Genomic DNA, 23,946 nt, shown 5'->3' on the forward strand with positions numbered 1-23,946 from the left:
TCTTTGCCAAATATTACAAAAAGCATTAGCAAAGGCAGGAGGCTGGCAGCCAATGTCAAACTGATTGGCTTTTTTAGGTCTGGTGTTAGCCAAGACCTTTTGATTTTACTATGATTAGGCACATACCTATAGGTGTTTTCAACCAGACTTCATCCTTTAGTCTGTTATGTAATTGACATTTTTCTTCCAGCTACTGCATCATGCATCATGGGGCAGTAGGTTACCACACTTCAGTCACCGGCTGACTTCACTTTGAGTTAGAGCATGCTGCCCTTTCACAAGGAGCACATCAACACACAAAGTACTTCCTTTCAGAATCTGGGACTACTATGGTCATTTGTGCTTTTTTTAAACCAATGACATTTTTTGCCTTTAGCCACTTATTTTTGTAGACTAATAATGACCCAGTTGCTTCCCTGACAATAAGCTTTTCAAGAAACCATGGCAGAACAAAACAAGAATAGCCAAAGCCAAATACAAGGCCGCTAATGCTAGACCTACTGGCTCTGCCAGTGCTTATTTCGATTTATTTTGTGACTGGATCCTTATAAAATATATACACTGAAGGTGGTGAAATTTGGGAGCAGTAGAGAAGTGAAAAGACATAAAAGAAGAGGAAGGGCAAAGGGATGAGGAAAGAGGCTAGCATAAAGAGTGAGTGGGAGAGGAATAAAGGCAAATAATAAAGAAAGAAAAGAAAGGAAGAGAATATAATCGAAAAAATAAAACTGGATTACAGAAATATGAAGACAAAAAACATGTAAAGGGGTCCTTCCTGCTGGCCTAACGGTACAGCTTAAAGCACTGACATTGCTTCATTGATGCAAACTCCTAAAACCCTTTAATTTGTAGTGCTTACTTTCCAGATATGTGTGGCCTTATTTGCTCTTCCTTTAAGACAATGGCTTAAGTTTACTCTATAATGAGTAGAAATCTTGGGTGGTGGGGAATGTTACCTTTCAATTTTGAAACTCTCCGATGTGAAATTCCCAAGGTGCTCTCCTCTGCACCATGGATTGAAATCTTTGTGAAGATTTGGGTTTTTCAACATTTCTTCTGTATTTGAAAACACATCCTTGAAGAATTTTAAATGTGACAATTTGGTCGTGTATTTTGTATGCTGTTTGCTATTTGAAAGACATGACGAGGAATTAAAATGAAAATGAAGAATAATAGCTTCATACCAAAAAGGCAAAAACGTAATTGAAGAACACGTGGGCATGGGAGTTAGGAATGCATTTGAGGAGAGATGTTTTGCCTGTGAAAACCCCTTATTTTTTTGTTTTTAAATCTATGTTTTTGGACCACTTCTTTAGAGTGAGAACCCCATAAAAGTGTCCCGCAATGTAATACTAGATTTAAAATGGTTTACAATGTTTTGGAGCTGTAACCTCCAATGCACACCATTAAACAAGGTCAGCTTCTGTAGGCAGCTAGGGTAGGGGGTACCGGCCAGGTTCAATGTCAAGTGTCACATCTTTATCCACATGTGAAGGTTGAACAAAGAAGACTATGGCATCTGTGTTCATGTAGTACTGTAGCAGAAGGGATCCAGTTTAAGCTTCTCAACTGACAGGAAGTGAACCATTCCTTTTGGTAAACTGTAAAATGTGTGGGCATTTTCACTTTGATCAAATTACATTTAAGTTGTTTTACAAACTTTCTAAGCAGCTTCCTCTACGTGGAATTTATCTCAGGCCAGAATTACCTTATGTAAATTCAATCTTTTATACCATTTGATGTGGCTGGAATTCGCATCTAAGTCCAGATTTACCTCGTACAAAATGTGTTAATTACTGTGCTCAACCACATTACATATCAATATTTCAGTACATCTTTAATAAGGTAAGGGAAACTCCTTTTCTGACAATCTGGAAAGTTCATGCTTCTGTCTTTGGTGTCCAGCAGATGACCACTTGGAAAATAATGTGATGATGTGTTCTGATTTTGGAAAGGACTACCATCTTGTATTTTACCCAGAACTCTAAACTGCTACAGGTCACAAACGAATCTGCTTTCTTTAGTATAAGTGATGCTTTACCAGTCTTTGAACACTCTACCCCCTTCTTAAGACCCTATGAGGGCAGGAAAAGCCGAGACGGAGCCTCACAAGATTTGAAGATGAAGCAGTGACACAGTGACCCATGCTAGGGACCAGAGGGGTGCACACACTTCCGACTCATACTCCTGGAATATTTTGCACTTTTTGTAGGGCTGGAGCCCCTCCTCTCAGACTCACTCACAGACCTAGTGTAGAGGTATTAGCTCTAAGATAGAGCCCTGTAGGCTAGTGCTGGACAGGTCTTGCTGGCGTGCCTAGTGAGCATGGAGACTCTTTCTTTACTCGCAATCACTCTGTAAAAGACTGGGAGCCTATGGATGCTGCTGATGAAGAGCTGCAGATGAGAAGATCACAAAAGTTGGGCAGGAAGGAAAGCCCAAAGCTTTTTACAGCTAAGCTGTTGTTTTTACTAGGAGAGGAAGTAGTGGTGCTAAAGGCTGTGAAGGCCTGAAGGAATCCTCAAATAAATCTTCAGGACAGGAGATCCCTAGATGCTAACAAATGTTGGCTGCAGCACCTTCTATGATTCCAGTGGGCATCATGGGCCATGGGCATGTGCCAACAGAAAAACATCCTGGGTGTGATCACTTATTACCAGAGAATTGCTCTCTTTTGGCTTCCCAGGCTACCTTTATGCAATCCTTCACTTTATGTCATTTGTCTCTTGTAGTTGTGGGGGAAACCACCAGTGTCCTTCATGAGCCGTAGGGACAAAAGAAGTTGTTTGTCAGTCCTCACCACATTAGCTACAAGTAGGAGACCCCCCTGAAGCTCTTCCTGATCTAACTACCACTCGCTGTGCCTCAAGAAACAAGAAAAAGCACATGGGGAGAGTGGAACAGCTGGCCTTACTGCCCCCTGCAGACGACAAAACATTGTTTTTTATGGTGGGTTCAACAAGACTACTCACCTTTAGTAGTCAATCGTGTCGCCTGAAATGCTTGTTCATTTGGTGCCATACCATGGAGAGAGAGGGCATCAGTGCTAGAATTATTAAACCCCAGTAGGTGAAATATAAAGCCCAGTACAGATGCTGTAAAAGAAAAGTTCAAAGGAAAGCAACCAGGGGCTCATAAGTAATGACTCGACTGTTGGCTAGAACTCCTGACCCTCGAATAAAGAAATTAAGTCTGGCTAAAAGAGACCTCCCATAAATATTTACCTTGTTTTCTAGGTCTGGCCAGACATTAATGTGCATGCTATTGTTTAAAGTCAGCCTAGAAAATGGTTGGTCTCTCTAGGTCTCTACCTTATGGTGAATTGAAAGTGAGGATGCTTGTCTATGCCATTGGGAAATGTACTGTCAGAAACAGCGTGGCCTTAGTTTAAATTGTAAATATCTTGACAAAACCCATATGTCTAACCTTTGAAGCTGAAAGCTAATGTCAAAATTAATAGCCCTGTATAGGAATTATTGCTGATTTTCTAGGTTACAATTTAAAGGCATGCAAATTGACGGGGTTTTGAGCTCAGTTGAATTTTATAACAAATCTTTATGGTAGAAGATTTGCACCAAGCTGATTCTCAAGCTCCCTTTAGGAGGGGTTATAAATTGGTAATCTCATTAGAACTATTGTGTATTTCTGTAGTTTAATGCAAATGATTTACTTGTATGTGCAGTAACTTATTTTAAAGTTTTAAGTAAAACCACTGGCTGGCATTGATTTACTGAGTGTTAGCGTTGTGTGTTGCTGAGTTTCTGATCCACAACACCTTCCTGAGCCAGCCTTTCGAATTGTCTCCTTCACTAGCCTGAGAGTCAAGCGCTAAAATGGTTCAAAGTCTGAGGGTCCTTGATATAAAGCACACAGGACACGAGAGGTAAAACGACTTCACTTAAACATTAGGGGCCCATGGACGTATGAATGTCCTGGGAGGCCCTCGAAAAAGATTCTCACAAACATGAGGTTTTATTCCTAAACCTTTTTGCTGACTTGGTCATAAAAAACAGCCAATGCACTGTCATGCCAGTTTCATTTCCTGGAAGGTTGTAGCACCGTAACTAAAGAGCTTTAGAAGAACAGAATGATTTACAGCCATGGATTTTTGCCAGCCTATTCTGTACATGATTGAGAAATGAGAGAGAGAACTCCTCCCTCATAGCACTTGCGAAACAGCGTTCCTCCTTTTCAAGACCTTGCTTAATTGCGGATGTTTATTACGGAACACATGAAAGTGGGAATACTTAGTAGGTTTATCAGAACTGGCTGGCGAGCATTTTTGTCAGCGTATGATTTACAGCAATTTACATACTTTTATTTAATAAACCACTCTCGTTATATTTCTTGAGGATGAAACTAAAGGTATGCAACTTTGATGATGACTAGATTAAAATATTCAAAGTATATTTACTACTTCTGTGCGTCTGGTAGCGGGAGAGGCGATTTCAAGTACTGGCTTTTTCACGTCTTCTGTTTGAGTGTTATGATTATCCGAAATGGAAAGCTATAATGTCTCTAAAGAAATTACTATTCATGACCTTGCTTAAGACATTTTCTTTTAGTTTTGGTTCACTATTGCTTCTCAGTATTTAAACAACACGCCTGCTTTGACCTTTGGTTTAAAAAAACTCCAACAGATGACCAGTGGACTAATTGAAGTTCGACTTGACAATCCTTAGCTGGCAGTGAAAAATGACTTCTGTTCAAGGCATGAGTAAGCCAGGGGATTGCAGCATCTTTCCTTCAGATTAGGACAGATAGAGCACGCCTCATGACACTTGAGAATGAAGTTAGTATGGATCACAAATTAGTTTTGAAAGTAGTCATTGTTCAAAGTTGAGACGTCCACTAATGGATACAAAAGGCCTCATTTATCATCCTATGCCAACAGTGTGTGAAGTGCAACCGAGATGGTATTCTGAATCAGAGGAAGGCTGACAGAAAAGGTAGGGTTTTCAGGCTTTCTGAAACATCAATATGGATATGGGAAAACTATGTTGGGGGTATTCCAATGTTGTGGAACAGTAATGGTTATGTCGCAAGATTCGGATAAAATGACTTTGGTGATGGAGCAGGTTCGAACGCTTGAGAAGATCAGATTAGAACAGATCAAGATCTGAAGCCTGCTTGCTAAACAAAGCAGAGCACCTTAAACTAGATTCGCTGTTTTATAAGCAGCCAATGCCGTGCATGCTGGTATACTGCTCCATCAGTAAACTTCCACAGCCCACGTGCAAAAATGTTCTGCTACGTTCTGCAACCTCTTCAGGTTTCCTTCCCTCTGCTCCAGAGTCGAGAGATGCAGGCTTATGGCAAAGCTGCACACTTTAGAGCCTGTGGATCTGGGTTTCAGTCCTGGGGCTGGCACTTGACTAAAGATCATGTGATTCTGGGCAAATCTCTGTGTGCGTAAATTCCTAGGTAAGTGTGAAATATGATAAAATTGTACGTATTTGAATTGTAATGTCAGTGAGTAACTCAAATTTGTGAATAACAAATTGTTGTACACTCGTATTGTCTCCAACACCCCAATAATTTGTAATGATTGCTACTCAGCTAGATTTGTGCTATACCAATACGAACACATACACCAGACAAACCCATGTGGACTGGATTGCTTCGGTCAAGGAATAAGAAAATAATTGCACTGATAATGAACACGTGCTCTTGGCAGACAAAACCTGGAAGACCGTTCTTTCTGGACCTTGTCCTCAAATAATCTTGCTCAAAGATGACACCAAGGTTTTTGGGCCCTGGAACTTGGGAGAGGGGTTATACCCTAGAATTCAGGCCACAGGGTGCTGGGTCAGACAGGCTGACAATTTCACACTATCTAGACTTCAGTCTTGCTCCGGTTCTCTTTCACAAAACTGGAAGCCATTCAGCCCTGAATTGCAGCCAGACACGCTCACAAGAGCCTGCACCACTCAAAGTTTTCAACTACCCCTTAGTGACCTTAAATACAATTGGATGAAACTTACATGGGTCATGCAGCATTCTTTGATCATAGATGCATTTTCAAACATTTGCTTTGCAAGAATCTTCTGCTGTTCAGGGCTCTTGAAGCTGACTTTCTTCTTCATTATACGAGTAATGTATTCTTTGACCAAATAAAGATGAATAGTTTCCACAATTTCCTTTTGACAAAAATGAAAGGAAATACATTTCCTGTGTTAGCCTGTGCCCAATTGCAAATTATTTCTTAAAATATGACGAACACAAAATAAAATGCCTGTGCAAACTGTTCTAAAAGCTAAATAATAACAAATTATTCAGTGAGTGCTTTTTACCTCTATGTCCTGGACCACAAACCTAGCACGGTATGAAAATATGCTAGAAAAAACAATGACCAATGGTCAAATTCTGTCTGGGTGGAAAACTAGGTAAAGCAGGTCGTTAAGTATGAAACTTTGTTTACAAATGTAACTGTAAACTTTGGTTCTCACTATTTGAAAATCCCAAAACACAATAAATTGGTGAAATTTAAGCCCTGCAAACAACCAGTAACCTTTCTGGAGACCTGCAAAGCATGATTTAAAACACCTAATTTTCGTCCGACTAACATGTCCACATTGTGATTATTCAGTTAGTCTTAATGGTTTGTAGGCTACAAGAAACTCTAAAAACATCACAACTTTCGCCAACTTCTGCTCTTACCTGATAATAGCAACTTTTGAGAGTTGTGAATTTTGGAATGTATTCGTCTGATATTTTAACAATTTGAAGAACATTTCCATTACTGCAAAGTCCATTTTTCTCAGAAAGCTTTTTAAAATAAGGCTGCGGAGGAAAGAGAATGGTCAGTTGTATAAGCCAATAGTACACCATGAGTGAAAATGAAAGTTATGAACTTTAAAGTATGCCCCAGATGAAACTGTTTTAACTCACGCAAAACCTTGCAAAAAATGCACAACTATTGCCGGTGGTACTCTTGGTTGAGTAGAACATGTTTTGTGGGAGACATTGTTTCCACTAGCCATTCTCCGGCCGTAATCTCACGTGAATTATTAACAAGAGGTAAACCTGTTCTTACGCGTGATAGAAACAAGTACATTTTGTGAAATTTCTGGACATTTCATGCCATTTTCATCAGATTTCATGAACTTTAACGAAAAAAATAATTTCGCAATTCCACCCACACCAACATTTAAGCACGGGTAGAAACAACTGTGAATGTTTTCCTGTTTTGTTTCTACAAAATCTAAGGTAAGAGCTGCAGAGACTGAGCGCGTAGACACAGGAGTGCGTGTATGAATGAGAGAGAAAGGCATTAGTCTTTGTATGTCCAGACCCGGAGAGGATTCTGGGTACTGCTGTAATGAATCAAACCTACAGTGGACAGGACCAATAAAAACCACTGGGTCCATACAGAACAAGGAAGCTCTCACCAAACACAGAAGCCTCCAAATGTTTGCAGTTTTTAAGTGTGATGCTGTGGTCTTCTGGCGTAAATTTCACGGACTGTCCGAATTTTAGCCTTTCACCAAAACAACAACGGACGGCAGTGCGAAATTACGGGCAGATTAGTTTCCCCAACTGGGTTGAAAGGCAGGGAGTCTCCTGTGATCTGAAGGAGGTAGGGAGGGGGGGTGGCAGACAGATAAGAAACAGACCTTCTTGCCAGGTTGTTTCCTTCCCTAAAGAAATGCAAATGTGGGCAACTAGTAAATCTGCAAATGCAAAGGGGCTTGAAAACCTGCATTATCTTTCACCAAAGGAGCCACTTGAAGCTTTCTGATGGCAAAGCTATTTTCTTTTAGAGATGTTCTGTAATGGTGTTCCAAGTTGAGCTGTGGAGTGTGTGGTTTTAATGGAGTGTTAAAAAAATTGTTAGTACTAGGTACAAACTGTATATTATTTAAATCCGTATTTGAAAAGCACTTTTATTTTATTTAACCAAAATGTATTTGCGCATTTTGTAACAGCCTATATTATGATGTAATTGTATTTATACAGCGCTTACTAACCTGACGAGGCGTCGAATGCATGTTTAAAATAAGGACTTGCATATTCACAGTTCTTTTAGGGACCTCAGCACCTCATAGTACTAACAAACATTGGCAAAGCCAATAGGTCTCATCTATGCAAGAGTTATTGGCTTTGCCAATGTGTTTTAGCCATGCTATACACCAGAGTGGTTGCTGTTCAACATGGCTAAAAGTTACTGGCATAGTGGTGTGGCATACTGGAGTAGAGTTGCATAGGAGCAGTGGCGTAGAGCCCAGTGGTGCAGAGTACATTGCAGTTGTTTAGAGTGAATTGGCATAGAGTGCAGTGGTTTAGAGTGCACTGGCATGGAGTGGGGTGGACAGAGTAGAGTTCCTACAGAATAGAGTGGCATAGAGTCCAGTGGAGTAGAGTGGCATAAAATAGAGTGGAGGAGAGTGCAGTAGTTTATAGTGGTGCAGTGGCCATAGAGTGCAGAGTAGACTCATGTGGCAGAAAGTGCAGTGACATAGTGTAGAGTGGTGCAGTGCAGAGTAGAGTATAATGCTGTAGAGTGGAGTGATGCAGAGTAGAGTGGCATAGAGTGTAGTGGAGTAGAGTGGCATACAATAGAGTGGAAGGGAGTGCAGTAGTTTAGAGTGGTGCAGTGGCCATAGAGTGCAGAGTAGACTCACGTGGCAGAAAGTGCAGAGGCATAGTGTAGAGTGGTGCAGTGCAGAGTAGAGTATAATGCTGTAGAGTACAGTCACGTAGAGTGGAGTGATGCAGAGTAGAGTGGCATAGAGTGCAGTGGCGCAGAATGCAGTAGTACAGAGTAGATTGGTGCACAGTATAGCGGCAGAGAGTGCAATGTTGCAGAGTAGATAGTCAGTGCAGTGATGTAAAGTGGAGTAGAGGGGCACAGAGAGCAGTGGCATAGAGTACAGTGGTGCAGAGTAGAGGGCAGTGGCATACAGTGCAGAAGTTTAGAGTGCATTGGCGCAGAGTGCAGTGGCATAGAGTGGCATGGGGAAGAGTAGCATAGAGTGCAGTGGAGTAGAGTGGCATACAAAAGAGTGGCAGGCAGTGCAGTAATGCAGAGTGGTGCAGTATCATAGAGTGCAGAGTAGACTTATGTGGCATATAGTGCAGTGGCGTAGAGTGGTGCAGAGTAGAGTATTGTAGAGTGGTGCAGTGCAGAGTAGAGTATAGTGCCTAGAGTGCAGTGGCATAGAGTGCAGTGATGCACAGTGCAGTGCAGTGGCATAGAATGCAGTAGTGTAGAGTGGTGTAGAGTGCAATGTTGCAGAGTAGAGTATCAGTGAAGTGGTGTGGAGTGGTACAGAGAACAGTGGCATAGAGTACAGTGGTGCAGAGTAAAGGGCAGTGGCATACCGTGCAGTTGTTTAGAGTGTAGTGGCATGGAGTGGCATAGGGCTGAGTAGAGTGGCGTGGAGTGCAGTGGAATAGAGTGTACTAGTGCAGAATGTAGTAGTACAGAGTAGCGTGGTGTACAGTATAGTGGCAGCCAGTGCAGTGCTGCAGAGTAGAATGCCAGCGTGCAGTGGTGTAGAGTGCATTGCACTAGAGTGCAGTGGTCAGAGTGGCATAGAGTGCAGTGGGGTAGAATAGATTGTTTCAGAGTAGAGCGCAGTTGCATAGAGTGGAGAGGTGCAGGGTAGAGTGCAGTGGCATAGAATGCAGTGGCACAGAGTGCAGTGGCATAAAGTAGATTGTTTCATAGAAGAGTGAAGTGGCTTAGAGTGGAGAGGTGCAGGGTAGAGTGGAGTTGCATAGAGTGTGATGGCATAGAGTAAAGTGGTGTAGAGTGCCGTGGCATAGTGTGCAGAGGTGCAGAGTAGATTAGAGTGATGTACAGTGTATTGATGTAGAGTGCAGGGGCATAGAGTTGAGTGCAACAGAGTAAAGTGCACTAGAATAGGGTGCATTAGCTTAGAGTGCCATGGCGTGCAGTGCAGTGTTGCATAGAGTGGAGTTGTACAGACTAGATTGGTGTTGCCTAGACTGGAGTGGTATAGCATGTAGAGGAGCAGAGGTGTAGAAAGGTGTAAAGTGCATTGGCGTAGAGTGGCACAGAGTAGAGTAGAGAGGCATAGCGTGAAGCAGCATAGAGTGCAGTGGCATAATGTGGAGTGGTTCAGAATGGAGAAGAGTGCAGTGCAGTGGCATGGAGTGGCATAAAGTGGAGTGATACAGAGTAGGGTGTACTGGTGTGGAGTGGTGCAGAGCAGAGTGGAGTATGCATGGTGTGGTAACACACTGCCATTACTGACAGCACATTTTTGATTGAAATGACCATTACATTTGCAGAGATAATACAGTTTTTCAAATCAAACTATACTGTGCACAGGCGATGATGTGTGGAAATTGCATGAACCTAATGCAATGATTTGTTTTAATCATATAAAGGTATTTGTTGCCACCACAGTTCAGAATTAACAAAAATATGCTTTGTTTGTACCCCTAATTCTGATGTATTCTGAAGTTTATTTAAATGTTGTCATGTGATAGAAAAAACTCTTTCCTAACCCCAGTCTCCAGCAAGATTGTCGCATAAACCCTCTCACTTTGAAGTCAGAGAAAGAAAAGTAAACACTAAGATCCCACCAAGGACAGAGCCTGACATTTGACTTTGTTCTTTTAATGCGCAGCAAATGTGACGAGATAAGAACAAGATTTACAGGCCTTTTCACAGACAGAAAGAGAGCACTATGAAGGATATTGTATATAAGGTTTTAACAAGGGAAGGGTCAAACTCAAGCTGCATAGCCTAAAACAAATAAAGCCAGCAAATTGAAAGCAACAAAATGTGAGTTACAAACCACAAGGCCAATGGCAAGCAACAGGTGGAATGCATTCACAAGGAAGCACTACGAATGTACTTAAAGTGACAGCTGTGGGATACTTTGTGGGGAAAGTCCAGTATTTTAGTCCAGTCCATATCTTGCAGAGGTTTGGCCGTATCAATCACCCACGTAGTATGACAAGAAGACCTGGAGTGGTTTCTATGTTGCAGGAAAGGTCTTTACACCCATTCTATCAGTTTGCCACCAGTTATTATGGTGTAGAGCTTCTGGCACACCTCATGTAGGGTTAGTGCTAAGTGGTAGACATGAAATAGGACATTTCATGATTATTTAAGGTGGTTGTAAGTAAGGAGTTGACTGGGGTGAAGTTGGTAGACTGCCACAAGTGTTTGGAAATTTAGTAGCTCGCCCTCTAGAAACAAATCCTCCAATTTTAAGATACCTGCAGCATGCCACTGATGGAGTTGCTCTGAGCACAGCCGTCCTGTGCATGTGGGAAGGCTTAGCAAAGGTAGAGGAGGAGCATAGAGTTTCTTCGTGTCAGTGAGTTTACAGGTTCAAGCAAAGTAAGAGAAAGCTGTGCATGATAACCCCAGATGGTGATCCGTAGAATGGTCAGTAGTAAACAATGAGCAGTGCATTAAGCCTTCCTTATAAGTCTTTACTAGTAAACCCCATCTCATGCAGTGGGGTGGGCAGAAAGCCAGCAAGCCACCCATTGGACCTGTGCAGCTGAATAATAGTGTTATAAGTCCAGAAGGCCTAATCCACCCGCAGTCATGGGTAGCTTTAGAGTGGAAAGAGTTATTTAGCGGTGACCAAATCAGATGTGTGGCATGTCTGATGAAGGATGAGCAGGGGAAGATTTGCAAAATAATACTATCACTGGGGTAACACACCATCTTCACTAGTGCCAAGTGGCCCACTACAAAAAGCAGAAGAGAAGACCAACAAGCAAACTGGGTTTGGAGGGACTATGACGCTCTGTTGAGATTTCCATCCTGCAAATCAGTGGGAGAATGGTAGATATTAACGACTAGGTATCAAAAGGTAACTGGTTCCCAGTTCAATCTGCTATCTAATTGTATATAAAGGGGAAAACCAGGCCATATGTTAAAGAAACACGAATTACATTTTACAATTCTTACATTTTGTACGTGCAAATTAAAACCCAAATATTTTGAAGATTGTAACCCAGATCACTAGTTTGGCTTTTGCTCAATTTCAAAACCATTTAAAGACATGGACAAAGCGGACAATTGCCTTGCACGACCTTGCAAGGGGTCTGGCCCCTGCTCACCCTTCACAAGCCCGAACAGCGGACCATTGCACCAGAAGAGTTTGCCAAGGTGGATGGGTGTTGCTTCTTTAACCCCTTCGCTGCCAGGCCTTTTTCCCCTCCTGTGCCGAGCCTTTTTTTGGCTATTTGGAGCAGTTCGTGTTTAGGCCCTCATAACTTTTTGTTCACATAAGCTAGCAATGCCAAATTTGCGTTTTTTTTTTCCAACATCCTAGGGATTCTAGAGGTACCCAGACTTTGTGGGTTCCCCAGAAGGAGGCCAAGAAATTAGCCAAAATACAGTGAAAATTTCGTTTTTTTTTTTAAAATGGGAAAAAGGGGCTGCAGAAGAAGGCTTGTGTTTTTTTCCCTGTAAAGGGCAACAACAAAGGGTTTGCGGTGCTAAAATCACCATCTTCCCAGCTTTCAGGAACAGGCAGACTTGAATCAGAAAACCCAATTTTTCAACACAATTTTGGCATTTTACTGGGACATACCCCATTTTTACGATTTTTTGTGCTTTCAGCCTCCTTCCAGTCAATGACAGAAATGGGCATGAAACCAACACTGGTTCCCAGAAACCGCAACATTTCTGAAAAGTAGACAAAATTCTGAATTCAGCAAGGGGTAATTTGTGTAGATCCTACAAGGGTTTCCTACAGAAAATAACAACTGAAAAAGAAAAATATTGAAATTGAGGTGAAAAAAAAATAAATTTTTCTCTACGTTTTACTCTGTAACTTTTTCCTGCAATGTCAGATGTTCGAAAGCAATATACCGTTACATCTGCTGGACTCTTCTGGTTGCGGGGATATATAGGGCTTGTAGGTTCATCAAGAACTCTAGGTACCCAGAGCCAATAAATGACCTGCACCCTGCAGTGGGTTTTCATTCTATGCCGGGTATACAGCAATTCATTTGCTGAAATATAAAGAGTAAAAAATAGCTATCAAGAAAACCTTTGTATTTCCAAAATTGGCACAAGATAAGGTGTTGAGAAGCAGTGGTTATTTGCACATCTCTGAATTCCGGGGTGCCCATACTAGCATGTGAATTACAGGGCATTTCTCAAATAGACGTCTTTTTTACACACTGTCTTACATTTGGAAGGGAAAAATGTAGAGAAAGACAAGGGGCAATAACACTTGTTTTGCTATTCTATGTTCCCCTCACTTGTGTGGGTAGGCCTAGCGCCAGCGACAGGATATGCCCCAAAACACAACGTGGACATATCACAGAAAACAGAGCCACAAATGTCCTTCCACCCAGCGTTCCCCCAAGTCTCCCGATAAAAATGATACCTCACTTGTGTGGGTAGGCCTAGCGCCCGCGACAGGAAACGCCCCAAAGCGCAACGTGGACACATCCAAATTTTTTTAAGAAAGCAGAGGTGTTTTTTGCAAAGTGCCTACCTGTAGATTTTGGCCTCTAGCTCAGCCGGCACTTAGGGAAACCTACCAAACCTGTGCATTTCTGAAAACTAGAGATCTAGGGGAATCCAAGATGGGGTGACTTGTGTGGCGCGGACCAGGTTCTGTTACCCAGAATCCTTTGCAAACCTCAAAATTTGGCTAAAAAAGCACATGTTCCTCACATTTCTGTGGCAGAAAGTTCTGGAATCTGAGAGGAGCCACAAATTTCCTTCCACCCAGCGTTCCCCCATGTCTCCCGATGAAAATGATACCTCACTTGTGTGGGTAGGCCTAGCGCCCGCGACAGGAAACACCCCAAAGCGCAACGTGGACACATCCACATTTTTTAAAGAAAACAGAGGTGTGGGTCCCTGGTGCCTAGTGGTTTCTGCCCCCCTTGGGGGCAGATTGACCTACAATCAGCCAACTTGCCCCCAATGGGGGCAGAAATGGTCTAAATACAATTTGTCCCCCAGGGGAGCGACCCTTGCCTACAAGGTCGCTCCACTTGCGTGACGGCGCAAAAGCAAGATCCCTGGTGCCTAGTGGTTTCTGCCCCCCTTGGGGGCAGATTGACCTAAAATCGGCCGATCTGCACCCAAAGCGGGCAGAAATGGCCTAAATACAATTTGCCCCTCCAGGGGAGCGACCCTTGTCGAAGGGGTCGCTCCCCACCTGTAAAACAAAAACAACAAAAAAATCCCTGGTGCCTAGTGGTTTCTGCCCCCGTTGGGGGCAGATCAGCCTAATCAAAATAGGCTTATCTACCCCCCAGGGGGGGCAGAAATGGCCTAAAATAATTCCCCCCCCCAGGGAGCGACCCTTGCGTAAGGGGTCGCTCCGCTTGCGTGAAATTCACGCAAAAAAAAAACCTCCCTGGTGTCTAATGGTTTCTGCCCCCCTTGGGGGCAGATTGACCTCATCAAAATAGGCCAATCTGCCCCCAAGGGGGGCAGAAATGGCCTAAATATAATTTGCCCCCTAGGGGAGCGACCCTTGCCTAAGGGGTCGCTCCCCACCTAAAAAAAAAAAGAAAACATAACAAAAAGAAAAAAAAGGGGGGCAGAAAAGGCCTTCCCCAAAAAATGCCCCCCCTGGGAGCGACCCTTGCCCAAGGGGTCGCTCCCTTTTGACAGTTTCAGTAAAAAAAAATCCCTGGTGTTTAGTGGGGTTTCAAAAGCCAGATTGCAAGCAATCCGGCTTTTGAAACCCTGTGAGAGACTTCAAAGGGAAGGAAATACATTTCCTTCCCTTTGAAGCCCCTCCGGGCCTCCCCCATGGGATTGAAAGAGAAATGCTTTGCATTTCTCTTTCAATCGCGCTGGAAGTTCGGGGGAGACCCTGTGACTAATCAGCGCGCGCTCACACGCTGACGTCACAGGGGGGGTTGGGAGGGTCGGGGTGGAAGGGGAAGGGCTTCCCCTTCCGTCCCTGACTTTGGGGGGTGGGGAGGAACCCCACAGAGGGAGCGCTAGCGCTCGCTCTGTGCACAGGACGTAATGGTTACGTCCTGGGCACAGCAGCACTGTGCCTCAGGACGTAACCATTACGTCCTGGGCACAGAACGGGTTAACCACCTGACATTGCCTCTTCTGTTTCTCTCCTGTGTGCAGAGACAACTCCCTAGGAACCAATACCTTCAGTTAGTCTTGGTGGACCCATCTTGTCTGATTTTAGAAATTGTCCCACCTTGTTCTTCTCTTCCTTATGTATCCAGTTTTTAGCAACAACCCTTTGAATCAGTTGCAGTGGATCTCTCATTTGATCTCGATTTCATCCCCCTCTTTTATTATCTTTGATTGGTAGGCCGGGCTCCCATTTCTGAGATAAATGTAGAGTCCCATACATACACTCTAGTGCTGTGAGACTACAGACAAGTTGTGGGTACCTCACATCCTGACATTAGGTGTGAGGTTGTCGCCCACACCATCTGCACTGCCTCTTTGATTTTTGTTTAGGGTGAAAGTCCATGGGCAATTGGGGTAAGCCAGATGTTTTTGTTCTATTTGTTTAAACTAACATACAGTTAATTACTTTAATGTGTCACAAACTGTTTGCCAAGGGTTTTAAAATGTTCAAATACATAATCAAAATCTTGCTGTTACTTTCTCATCAAGGGTAGATATGGGTAGGGGTGATGACCTTGCTGCAGTACTGGAGGGCATTCATTTACTACGGAACAAGGACATAATGTGACCCCTGAATGTAGCATAACAGGAAGCAATCACAAAAAGACGACAGTGAATAAGTAGTGATGTGTTTAAAAAAAAATAAAAAAAATGCACTGACAACATAGTGAGGCATGGCCTAACTTCCGTGTGTCTGTAGAACTGACGTTTGTTCTTGAATTTTTGTCCTGAATTTTGACCCTTTGTCCAGAATTTTTTACAGTCCTGTCCAGAATTTGCCTCAATGCCAGGTGGTCACCCTGTGGCACACACGGCGGCGGGCGACGTGATGCTAGGCTGAGCAGGTCTCACTGTCCAGTGTCGTCTTACATTGAGACGGAATAGGCCACGTCAACTCCGAAGACGCACGCAGGGCTGTTTATAGACAGCTTTGAATATCACAGACTGTGTTCTAAATCTAATCCAATCTTTATTTGGCAGACTGGGCAGTATTTCAGCAGTTGCTCGACGTGGTTGCTCCCTCCTGCAGAATTACGGGCGGGCCAGCCTCTGCGTTTAGTGGTTTTTGTAGCGCCGCATGTTTGAAATTGTAATATTGTAAATCAAATCTTGTGTTTCGCCATACAGGAGGCGCTCAAGGAAAGTGTATTGTAAGCACAGTCAGTAAAATCAAGCGCAGGCAGCATTTTTATACAGCCCGTCCCCTACCCCCACGTCCCCAGTGATTTATGTTTGTTGTGACCTTTCTCGGTAAAATGATGGTCGAAACAATTCCATCACATCCTTTAATCGGGAAAGAATGAAGTCACCACAACGCCGTTCTACTAGGGCATAATCAAGATCATGAGCAAAGAAAAAAAAATACTTTAGTTTTCTTGATTTCAAAGGTAAGTGAAACCATGTACAAAATATTGCAGTTGGAAACAAAAACAAGCAGTAGCTAAGTCATTAGGTGACGTGCACTTTCATTTCTAAGCCAGATGACTATGCCTGTTTTTTCACTCCAGAAAAATAAGAGCTGGGATTAGGGATCCTACAAGTCTAAGGACTGATGCCCCATCACTGCATACGAAATGAGAGTGATTCAGAGCTTGAAGGGCATCTCCACGTGGCATCTCCGTCTGGCCTCATTAAACAAATCCACCAATACTTCTCCGCTGATCGCAGTAAACAGTGATGGACTGTCAAACGGCCAAACGATCAGTAATGGCTCAAATTAATTCTAACATTCCTTCTCTTGCACATTTGTTCCAATTGATTTCCCAAGTGCAACAGGTATGGCCAAACATAAGTCACATGCTCACTGTGCAGCAGGATTCAAGCTGTGCTTCACTGACAAGGCTTAAGAAGAACAAAACCAGTAAGAGGTTGTTTGCATTCCCATCTGAAGAGGACCCAGCCTGGAAGTTCAGGTTTAACTGTTCTGAATTGATTAGTAACAAAACTGATTTACATGTGACTGGTCTCTGTCTAGAATGGCACACTGAACAAAAAGATAACGGACTGAAATTTAGCTACGAGTGATCACGAGTGGCTGAGAATAATTTGAGCTTTTCTTGCATCACTTTGTTGTTTGTTCCATTTGACATTCTAGGTGTGACATGTTTACCCAGATGTGGATCTTGTGCTCAGTGTGCCACAGGAGTCAAACTAAGCCTCACAAACGAGGTTAGGATTGCTACATTTCCTACAGAAAAATACCAGCCATTTGTTTACATTTAAGAATATCTGACATGGTACTTAAATAGAACTATATAAAAAATCATTTGTTATTCATTTTTAACATTACCTATCTTTGTGTACTTTAATTGTCGGTCAGGGATAATTTTGGCAGCTGTAGAACATATTTTACAGTTATATTTTCTCATATTTACTGTTTAAAGTATGTATTGCTAAGGGGAAAAAGTGATTTTGCTAATTTTTGTACAGGCCGGGACATTAAAATGCTGGTTGTGCCAGTAAAAAAAACACAACCAGGCGGCAACCCTAAACAAGGCCTAAGTAGGCAAAAAACAGCCTGTGGTTGCTTGGGTGCCCCTTCTGGGGGGGTACCTTACTTGGCAGTTCAGGCTGGACTGTTCCTACTGAAGCAGAACAAAGAAAGATTTTTAAAAATGGCTGCTCCCTGTTTAGAATGGCACAGTGGGTGAAAAATGATGGACTGGAATGCAGGCCAAGTGATCACTAATGGCTGAGAATAACTCAAGCATTCATTACATCACTCTGTTGTTTTCCCCATTTGGGGGCAGATTTAAGAGCCTCCTGAGCCATATGTCGCCACCTTAGCATCTTTTTTTGACGCTATTGTGGCAAATTTATTATGGCAAAAACTCTGTGCCATATTTACAAAGTGGCACAATGCATGCTTTGTGCCACTTTGTAACCCCTTGCACCGCATTATGCCTGCGCCAGGCATAATGTATAAAGGGGGAGACGTTCCCCCGTTAGGGAGGCCGACAAATGGTGCAAAGAAATCTAAAAGATTTATTTGTGCCACTTTTTTATCATTTTTAATGACTGTTCAGAGCAGGGGTTAAAATGGGGCACACCTTTGGTTACAATGGGCCCCTATGTACTGTTCAGGGTTAGCTCCTGAACAGTACATCAATAGCGTCAAAAATTCTGATGCTATTGCCCTGTACCCTGCACCATGGTGTGCCGTATTTTAAATGTGGCGCACACATGGTGGCAGTAGGGGGGTGCAAAGGGGTGCAAGGAAAGTGGCGCCACTGTCTTAAATCTACCCCTTGATGTCCCAAGTGTTACAGATATATGCAAACTAGGGCCTGTGCTCACTGTGACATATGGTTCTAGTTATACTGCCAGACGAGGTATAACTTGAGCGATATGAGACAGATCCACGTCTGAGTAAGAAAAACATGAGGGCTTCAGGTGTTAACATACAGAATCAAATGGCAAACACTCTGGTTAACAAACTGAGTGCTGTAATCCCTCTAAACATTTCACATTCCTTCATATGAAAGCAGTGTAACAAGAATAGTCTTTCCCAACGGTTCCTGATAGAGAGGTGTTGTAATAATTGTGTATGGTGGAGGTCAACACATTGAAAAATATGGCAAGTGTCAGATGGAAGCTCTCCAGAGTTTTGAGAAATTCATCATAATGAAACAGTGGACCGCTGAATGTAAGTAAGGATATGTTGGCTTTTGCTATTGATATAGGAACTTGGGAAGCTTAACCTCCTGCTCAGCACATGAAGGAACCATCTGTGGAAGCATGCAGTAGTGGTGACTGTAGGAGGCTGGCCTGGCTTATAGTGGGTACCTTGTGGTACGTACACCTTGTGCCACGTCCAGTTATTCCTTATTAGTAGAATAGAGGTGTTCTAGCAGCTTAGGCTGATAGAGGTAGCTATAGCAGAGCAGCTTAGACTGAACTAGGAGACATTCAAAGCTCCTTCTATCCCACTTATATCATATAGCACTATATCATAAGAAAACACAATACTCAGAGTTACTAAAAATAAAGGTACTTTATTTTAGTGACAATATGCCAAAAGTATCTCAGAGGATATACTCCCTTAGGAGGTAAGTAAAATACACAAAATATACACACGCAAACCAAAAGCAGGTAAGTAACAGTTGGAAAAGTAGTACAACAAATGTAGAATCACAATAGAATGCCATAGGGAGAAATAGGCCTAGGGGCAACACAAACCATATACTCCAAAAGTGGAATGCAAACCACGAATGGACCCCAGGCCTAGTGTAGTGTGTAGAGGGTCGCTGGGAGTGTAAGAAAACACTAAGGGTGTCCAAGATACCCCAACCCCAAGACCCTGAAAAGTAGGAGTAAAGTTACCCTACAACCCCAGAAAGACAGTAAAGTCGAGATAGGGGATTCTGCAAGGACAACAACTGACTGCAAAGCACTGAAGATGGATTCCTGGACCTGAGGACCTGTAAAGGAAGGGGACCAAGTCCAAGAGTCACGCAAGTGTCCGGGGCAGGGCAGGAGCCCACTAAACCACGGATGAAGGTGCAAGACGGCTGCCTACTCGTGGAAGAAGCCGAAGATTCTGCAACAACGGGAGGTGCCAGGAACTTCTCCTTTGGTCAGAGAATGTCCCACGGTGTGCTGGAGGATGCAGAGTTGTTTCCACACAGAAAGACTGCAAACAAGCCTTGTTATCTGCAAGAGTCACAGTTGAGGATTTTGGTGCTGCTGGGAGCCCAGGGACGACCAGTAGGTCGTCCCTTAGAGGAGGAGACAGAGGGGGCACTCAGCAACACGGAAAGCCCACACAGAAGCAGGCAGCGCCCGCAGAAGCCCTTGAACAGGCACTTAGAAGATGACGGTCAACTCAGAGAAACAAAAGAGGGTCCCACGACGTCAGAGTTCAACTCAGCGAGTTGGGCAATGCAAGACGGAGTGCTGGGGACCTGGGCTAGGCTGTGCACAAAGAAAGTCTTGCAAAAGTGCACAGAAGCCCGAGCAGCTGCAGTTTATACAGTCCACAGGATTACTGTCTGGTGTGGGGAGGCAAGGACTTACCTCCACCAAATTTGGACAGAAGGTCCACTGGACTGTCGGAGACACTTGGACCCAGCTCCTGTGTTCCAGGGACCACGCTCGTCAGGATGAGAGGAGCCCCAGAGGGCCGGTGATGCAGAAGTTTGGTGCCTGCGTTAGCAGGGGGAAGATTCCGTCGACCCACGGGAGATTTCTTCTTGGCTTCCAGTGCAGGGTAAAGGCAGACACCCCTCAGAGTATGCACCACCAGGAAACAGTTGAGAAAGCCTGCAGGTTGAGGCGCTACAATGTTGCTGGTAGTCTTCTTGCTACTTTGTTATGGTTATGCAGGTGTCCTGGAGCAGTCAGCGGTCGATCCTTGGCAGAAGTCGAAGAGGGAAGTGCAGAGGAATTCTGGTGAGCTCTTGCATTCGTTATCTGGTGAGATGCCCACAGGAGAGACCCTAAATAGCCCACAGAGGAGGATTGGCTACAGAGAAAGGTAAGCACCTATCAGGAGGGGTCTCTGACGTCACCTGCTGGCACTGGCCACTCAGAGCTGCCCATTGTGCCCTCACACCTCTGCATCCAAGATGGCAGAGGTCTGGGACACACTGGAGGAGCTCTGGGCACCTCCCCTGGGAGGTGCTGGTCAGGGGACTGGTCACTCCCCTTTCCTTTGTCCAGTTTCACACCAGAGCAGGGCTGGAAGGATCCCTGAACCAGTGTAGGCTGGCTTATGCAAGGAGGGCACCTTCTGTGCCCTTCAAAGCATTTCCAGAGGCTAGGAGAGGCTACTCCTCCTAGGCCCTTCACACCTATTTCCAAAGGGAGAGGGTGTAACACCCTCTCTCAGAGGAAATCCATTGTTCTGCCTTCCTGGGACCTGGCTGCCCAGGCCCCAGGGTGGCAGAAACCTGTCTGAGGGATTGGCAGCAGCGGTATCTGCAGAGGAGACCCCGGAAAGTTAGTTTGGCTGTACCCGGGCTCTATGCTGGAGACCCGCGGATGCATGGAATTGTCCCCCCAATACCAGAATGGTATTGGGGTGACCATTTCATGATCCTAGACATGTTACATGGCCATGTTCTGAGTTACCATGGTGACACTACATATAGGTATTAACCTATATGTAGTGCACACGTGTAATGGTGTCCCCGCAATCACAAAGTCCGGGGAAAATTTCCCTGAACAATGTGGGGGCACCTTGGCTAGTGCCTGGGTACCCTCACACTAAGTAACTTGGCACCTAACCTTCACTAAGTGAGGATTAGACACATAGGTGACTTATAAGTTACTTAAGTGCAGTGTAAAATGGCTGTGAAATAACGTGGACGTTATTTCACTCAGGCTGCAGTGGCAGTCCTGTGTAAGAATTGTCTGAGCTCCCTATGGGTGGCAAAAGAAATGCTGCAGCCCATAGGGATCTCCTGGAACCCCAATAACCTGGGTACTTAGGTACCATATACTAGGGAATTATAAGGATGTTCCAGTGCACCAATCAGAATTGGTAAAATTAGTCACTAGCCTGCAGTGACAATTTTAAAAGCAGAGAGAGCATAAACACTGTGGTTCTGGTTAGCAGAGCCTCAGTGATACAGTTAGGCACCACACAGGGAATACATACAGGGCCTACTTTATGAGCACTGGGGTCCTGACTAGCAGGATCCCAGTGACACATAGGCAAAAACAAACATACATACAGTAAAATTGGGGGTAACATGCCAGGCAAGATGGTACTTTCCTACAGTGACCAAATGTCAAACTTCATTACTGTTGTAACTTTTGTGCTTTGAACAAATCACAAAGTTTATGCACCTCTAAGTCTAGATACAAGTCTTGAAGGAGCGCCTCAAATCCAATCCTTTCAATGTCGCTCAGTATGTTCCAGACATACCATTTTACTTCATCTTCAATGGGGCGGTTTTCAAGAGTTCCGATATAGTCTCTGGAATTTCAAGAAACAATTTGTCAGAAATACATGGATAAAAAATGTGACAGCTCATTAAATTCAATTGCAGTCTAGAAAATGTAGTGCAAATGTGCTGTGTTGATTTTATCAGTCTTCGCTTAAAATGTTTTGACGCTAGATAGTAGTTACCACGTATTTTGATAAAACTGATAATGTGTGAAATATTTTAAAGCTACTCCATGTAGAAAAGCTAATTTCTACTAAGGGTATGATTGTAAAATTCAGAATAACAATTAAAACACCACATCCAACTATAGATGTTTTAGAAGTAAAAATAATAAAGCAAAGGGCAACTTCATCAACAATTTAATTTTCACCCAAGAGAGAAACATTTTAGAACTTCATTCACAATTTAAAAATACCAGTCCTTGATGTTCTAGAAGATCACGTTTGCCAGAAGGTGTTCAGTACACACACAACGAAGAAATAGAGCAATGAATCCTAACTTCGCAATTCCGTTTTCGCCTGCCCTAGGGTAGAGAGGCATTGATACCAATATTATGAAGCAACGTGTACCATTGCTCGAGTGTTCCAGGAAGTTAACAGGAAATAAATGTGAGTAGACAGTTGCTTGGTGAATATAGGTAAATAATGCAGGCATGGCATGGTTAGTGTATATCTGTAGCACACCACGTGGGTATATCAACATAAAATTGTCTTTTGCTTGGCAAGTCTCATTTTTTACATCAGGCACGATGCAATTGAGTTGGTTGTGAGTACACATTTAAACATAATTAGCAAAGCCATTAGGTCTGGTCTTCACAGGCTGGGTCGAGGAATATTTATATTTTATGGGAAGCATAAGAGCATAAGAACAAGCACATGAAAAGGAAAGAATGCTCCCTAAAGGTTGTGGCCGTAGGCCTACATTAAAAAATGACAATTAAAAAAGACAATAACAATTACAGGTTTACTTAGAGTTGGTATAAAAACCGTTTAGTTTTAATGAACATCACAGACAATATGATTCATATTTGCAACCAGAAAGAAGGATTAGAATTACTTTAACCTAAAGTTATGATTTGAAATATAAGGATAGATAAAAAGTAAAAAAGATGAAGAACGAACAGAAAAAAGTGGAAAAGTAAATTATTAGCCAACTAGCCCTTCTGCTGAAGTACATCTCTTACTGGGCATGTTATCAGGAATAGTTTGCCGCACTGCAAAACAAACAAAGGCTTCTTTGCTTCTCTCTTTGTTTTGTTTTGTTTTTTTCTCTTTGTATTTTTTACCAGTGCTGTCTTTTTCTGTCACTTTCTCTTTCATACCTTCTCTTCTTTTTTCTTTTTCTCCTTTTCTCTGTCCTCCTTTCTATCTCCTTCTTACTCCTTTTTCTTCCTTTTTCTCTCCCTTTTCTGTTTTTCTTTTCTCTCTGTGCATGCTTGTTGGACTTTTTCCTTACACAGGGTCATCCCCAGTCTTTTTGCCTCCTTCCTGCTGGTTTTTCTGACCTCTCGCTGTTGGTTCTAGGACTCTGAGCACTTTATCACTGCTGACCAGTGCTAAAAGTGCAGGTGCTCTCCGATCTAAAGCTTATACCTAATTGGCATATTTAATTTACCTATAAGTCCCTTGTACAGTGGTATCGTTACACCCAGGGCCTGTAAATTAAATACTACTAGTGGGCCGGCAGCACTGCTTGCGCCACCCCCTGAAGTGGGCTTTCAAACCTGTCTCAGACCTGCTAGCGCAAGGCCTGTGTGTGCAGTTTTCTGCCACAGGGACCTGGCATCTAAATTTACTTGCCAGGCCCAGAACTCCCTTTTTACTACATGTAAGCAACCCCTAAGGTACGCCCTGACTCTGGTGTTTTGCAGCTTGACTCCAATCCATGTCTGGGCAGAGTGACAGTTGGGGCTTTGTGCATACTTTTCAGACAACCTGTACACAGGGAGGGTGGAGGTGTCACAGAGGTGCATCTGCA

The 23,946-nt window shown here is 43.4% G+C and overlaps 1 protein-coding gene across 1 annotated transcript in view; it reads right to left on the reverse strand.

Annotated features, from left to right (window-relative positions):
• LOC138259506 (tumor necrosis factor alpha-induced protein 2-like) overlaps window positions 1–23,946 on the reverse strand; it is a 197,207-nt gene that overhangs the window by 24,208 nt on the left and 149,053 nt on the right. Inside the window, exons 8-10 of the mRNA XM_069207293.1 lie at window positions 21,869–21,998; window positions 6,661–6,783; window positions 5,985–6,140 (exon numbers count right to left, since the gene is read on the reverse strand). Of these exons, the coding sequence (XP_069063394.1) occupies window positions 5,985–6,140; window positions 6,661–6,783; window positions 21,869–21,998 (409 nt within the window). The remainder of the gene's footprint in view (window positions 1–5,984; window positions 6,141–6,660; window positions 6,784–21,868; window positions 21,999–23,946) is intronic.

Source organism: Pleurodeles waltl, chromosome 9 (assembly GCF_031143425.1).
Source record: "Pleurodeles waltl isolate 20211129_DDA chromosome 9, aPleWal1.hap1.20221129, whole genome shotgun sequence".
NCBI lineage: Eukaryota > Metazoa > Chordata > Amphibia > Caudata > Salamandridae > Pleurodeles > Pleurodeles waltl.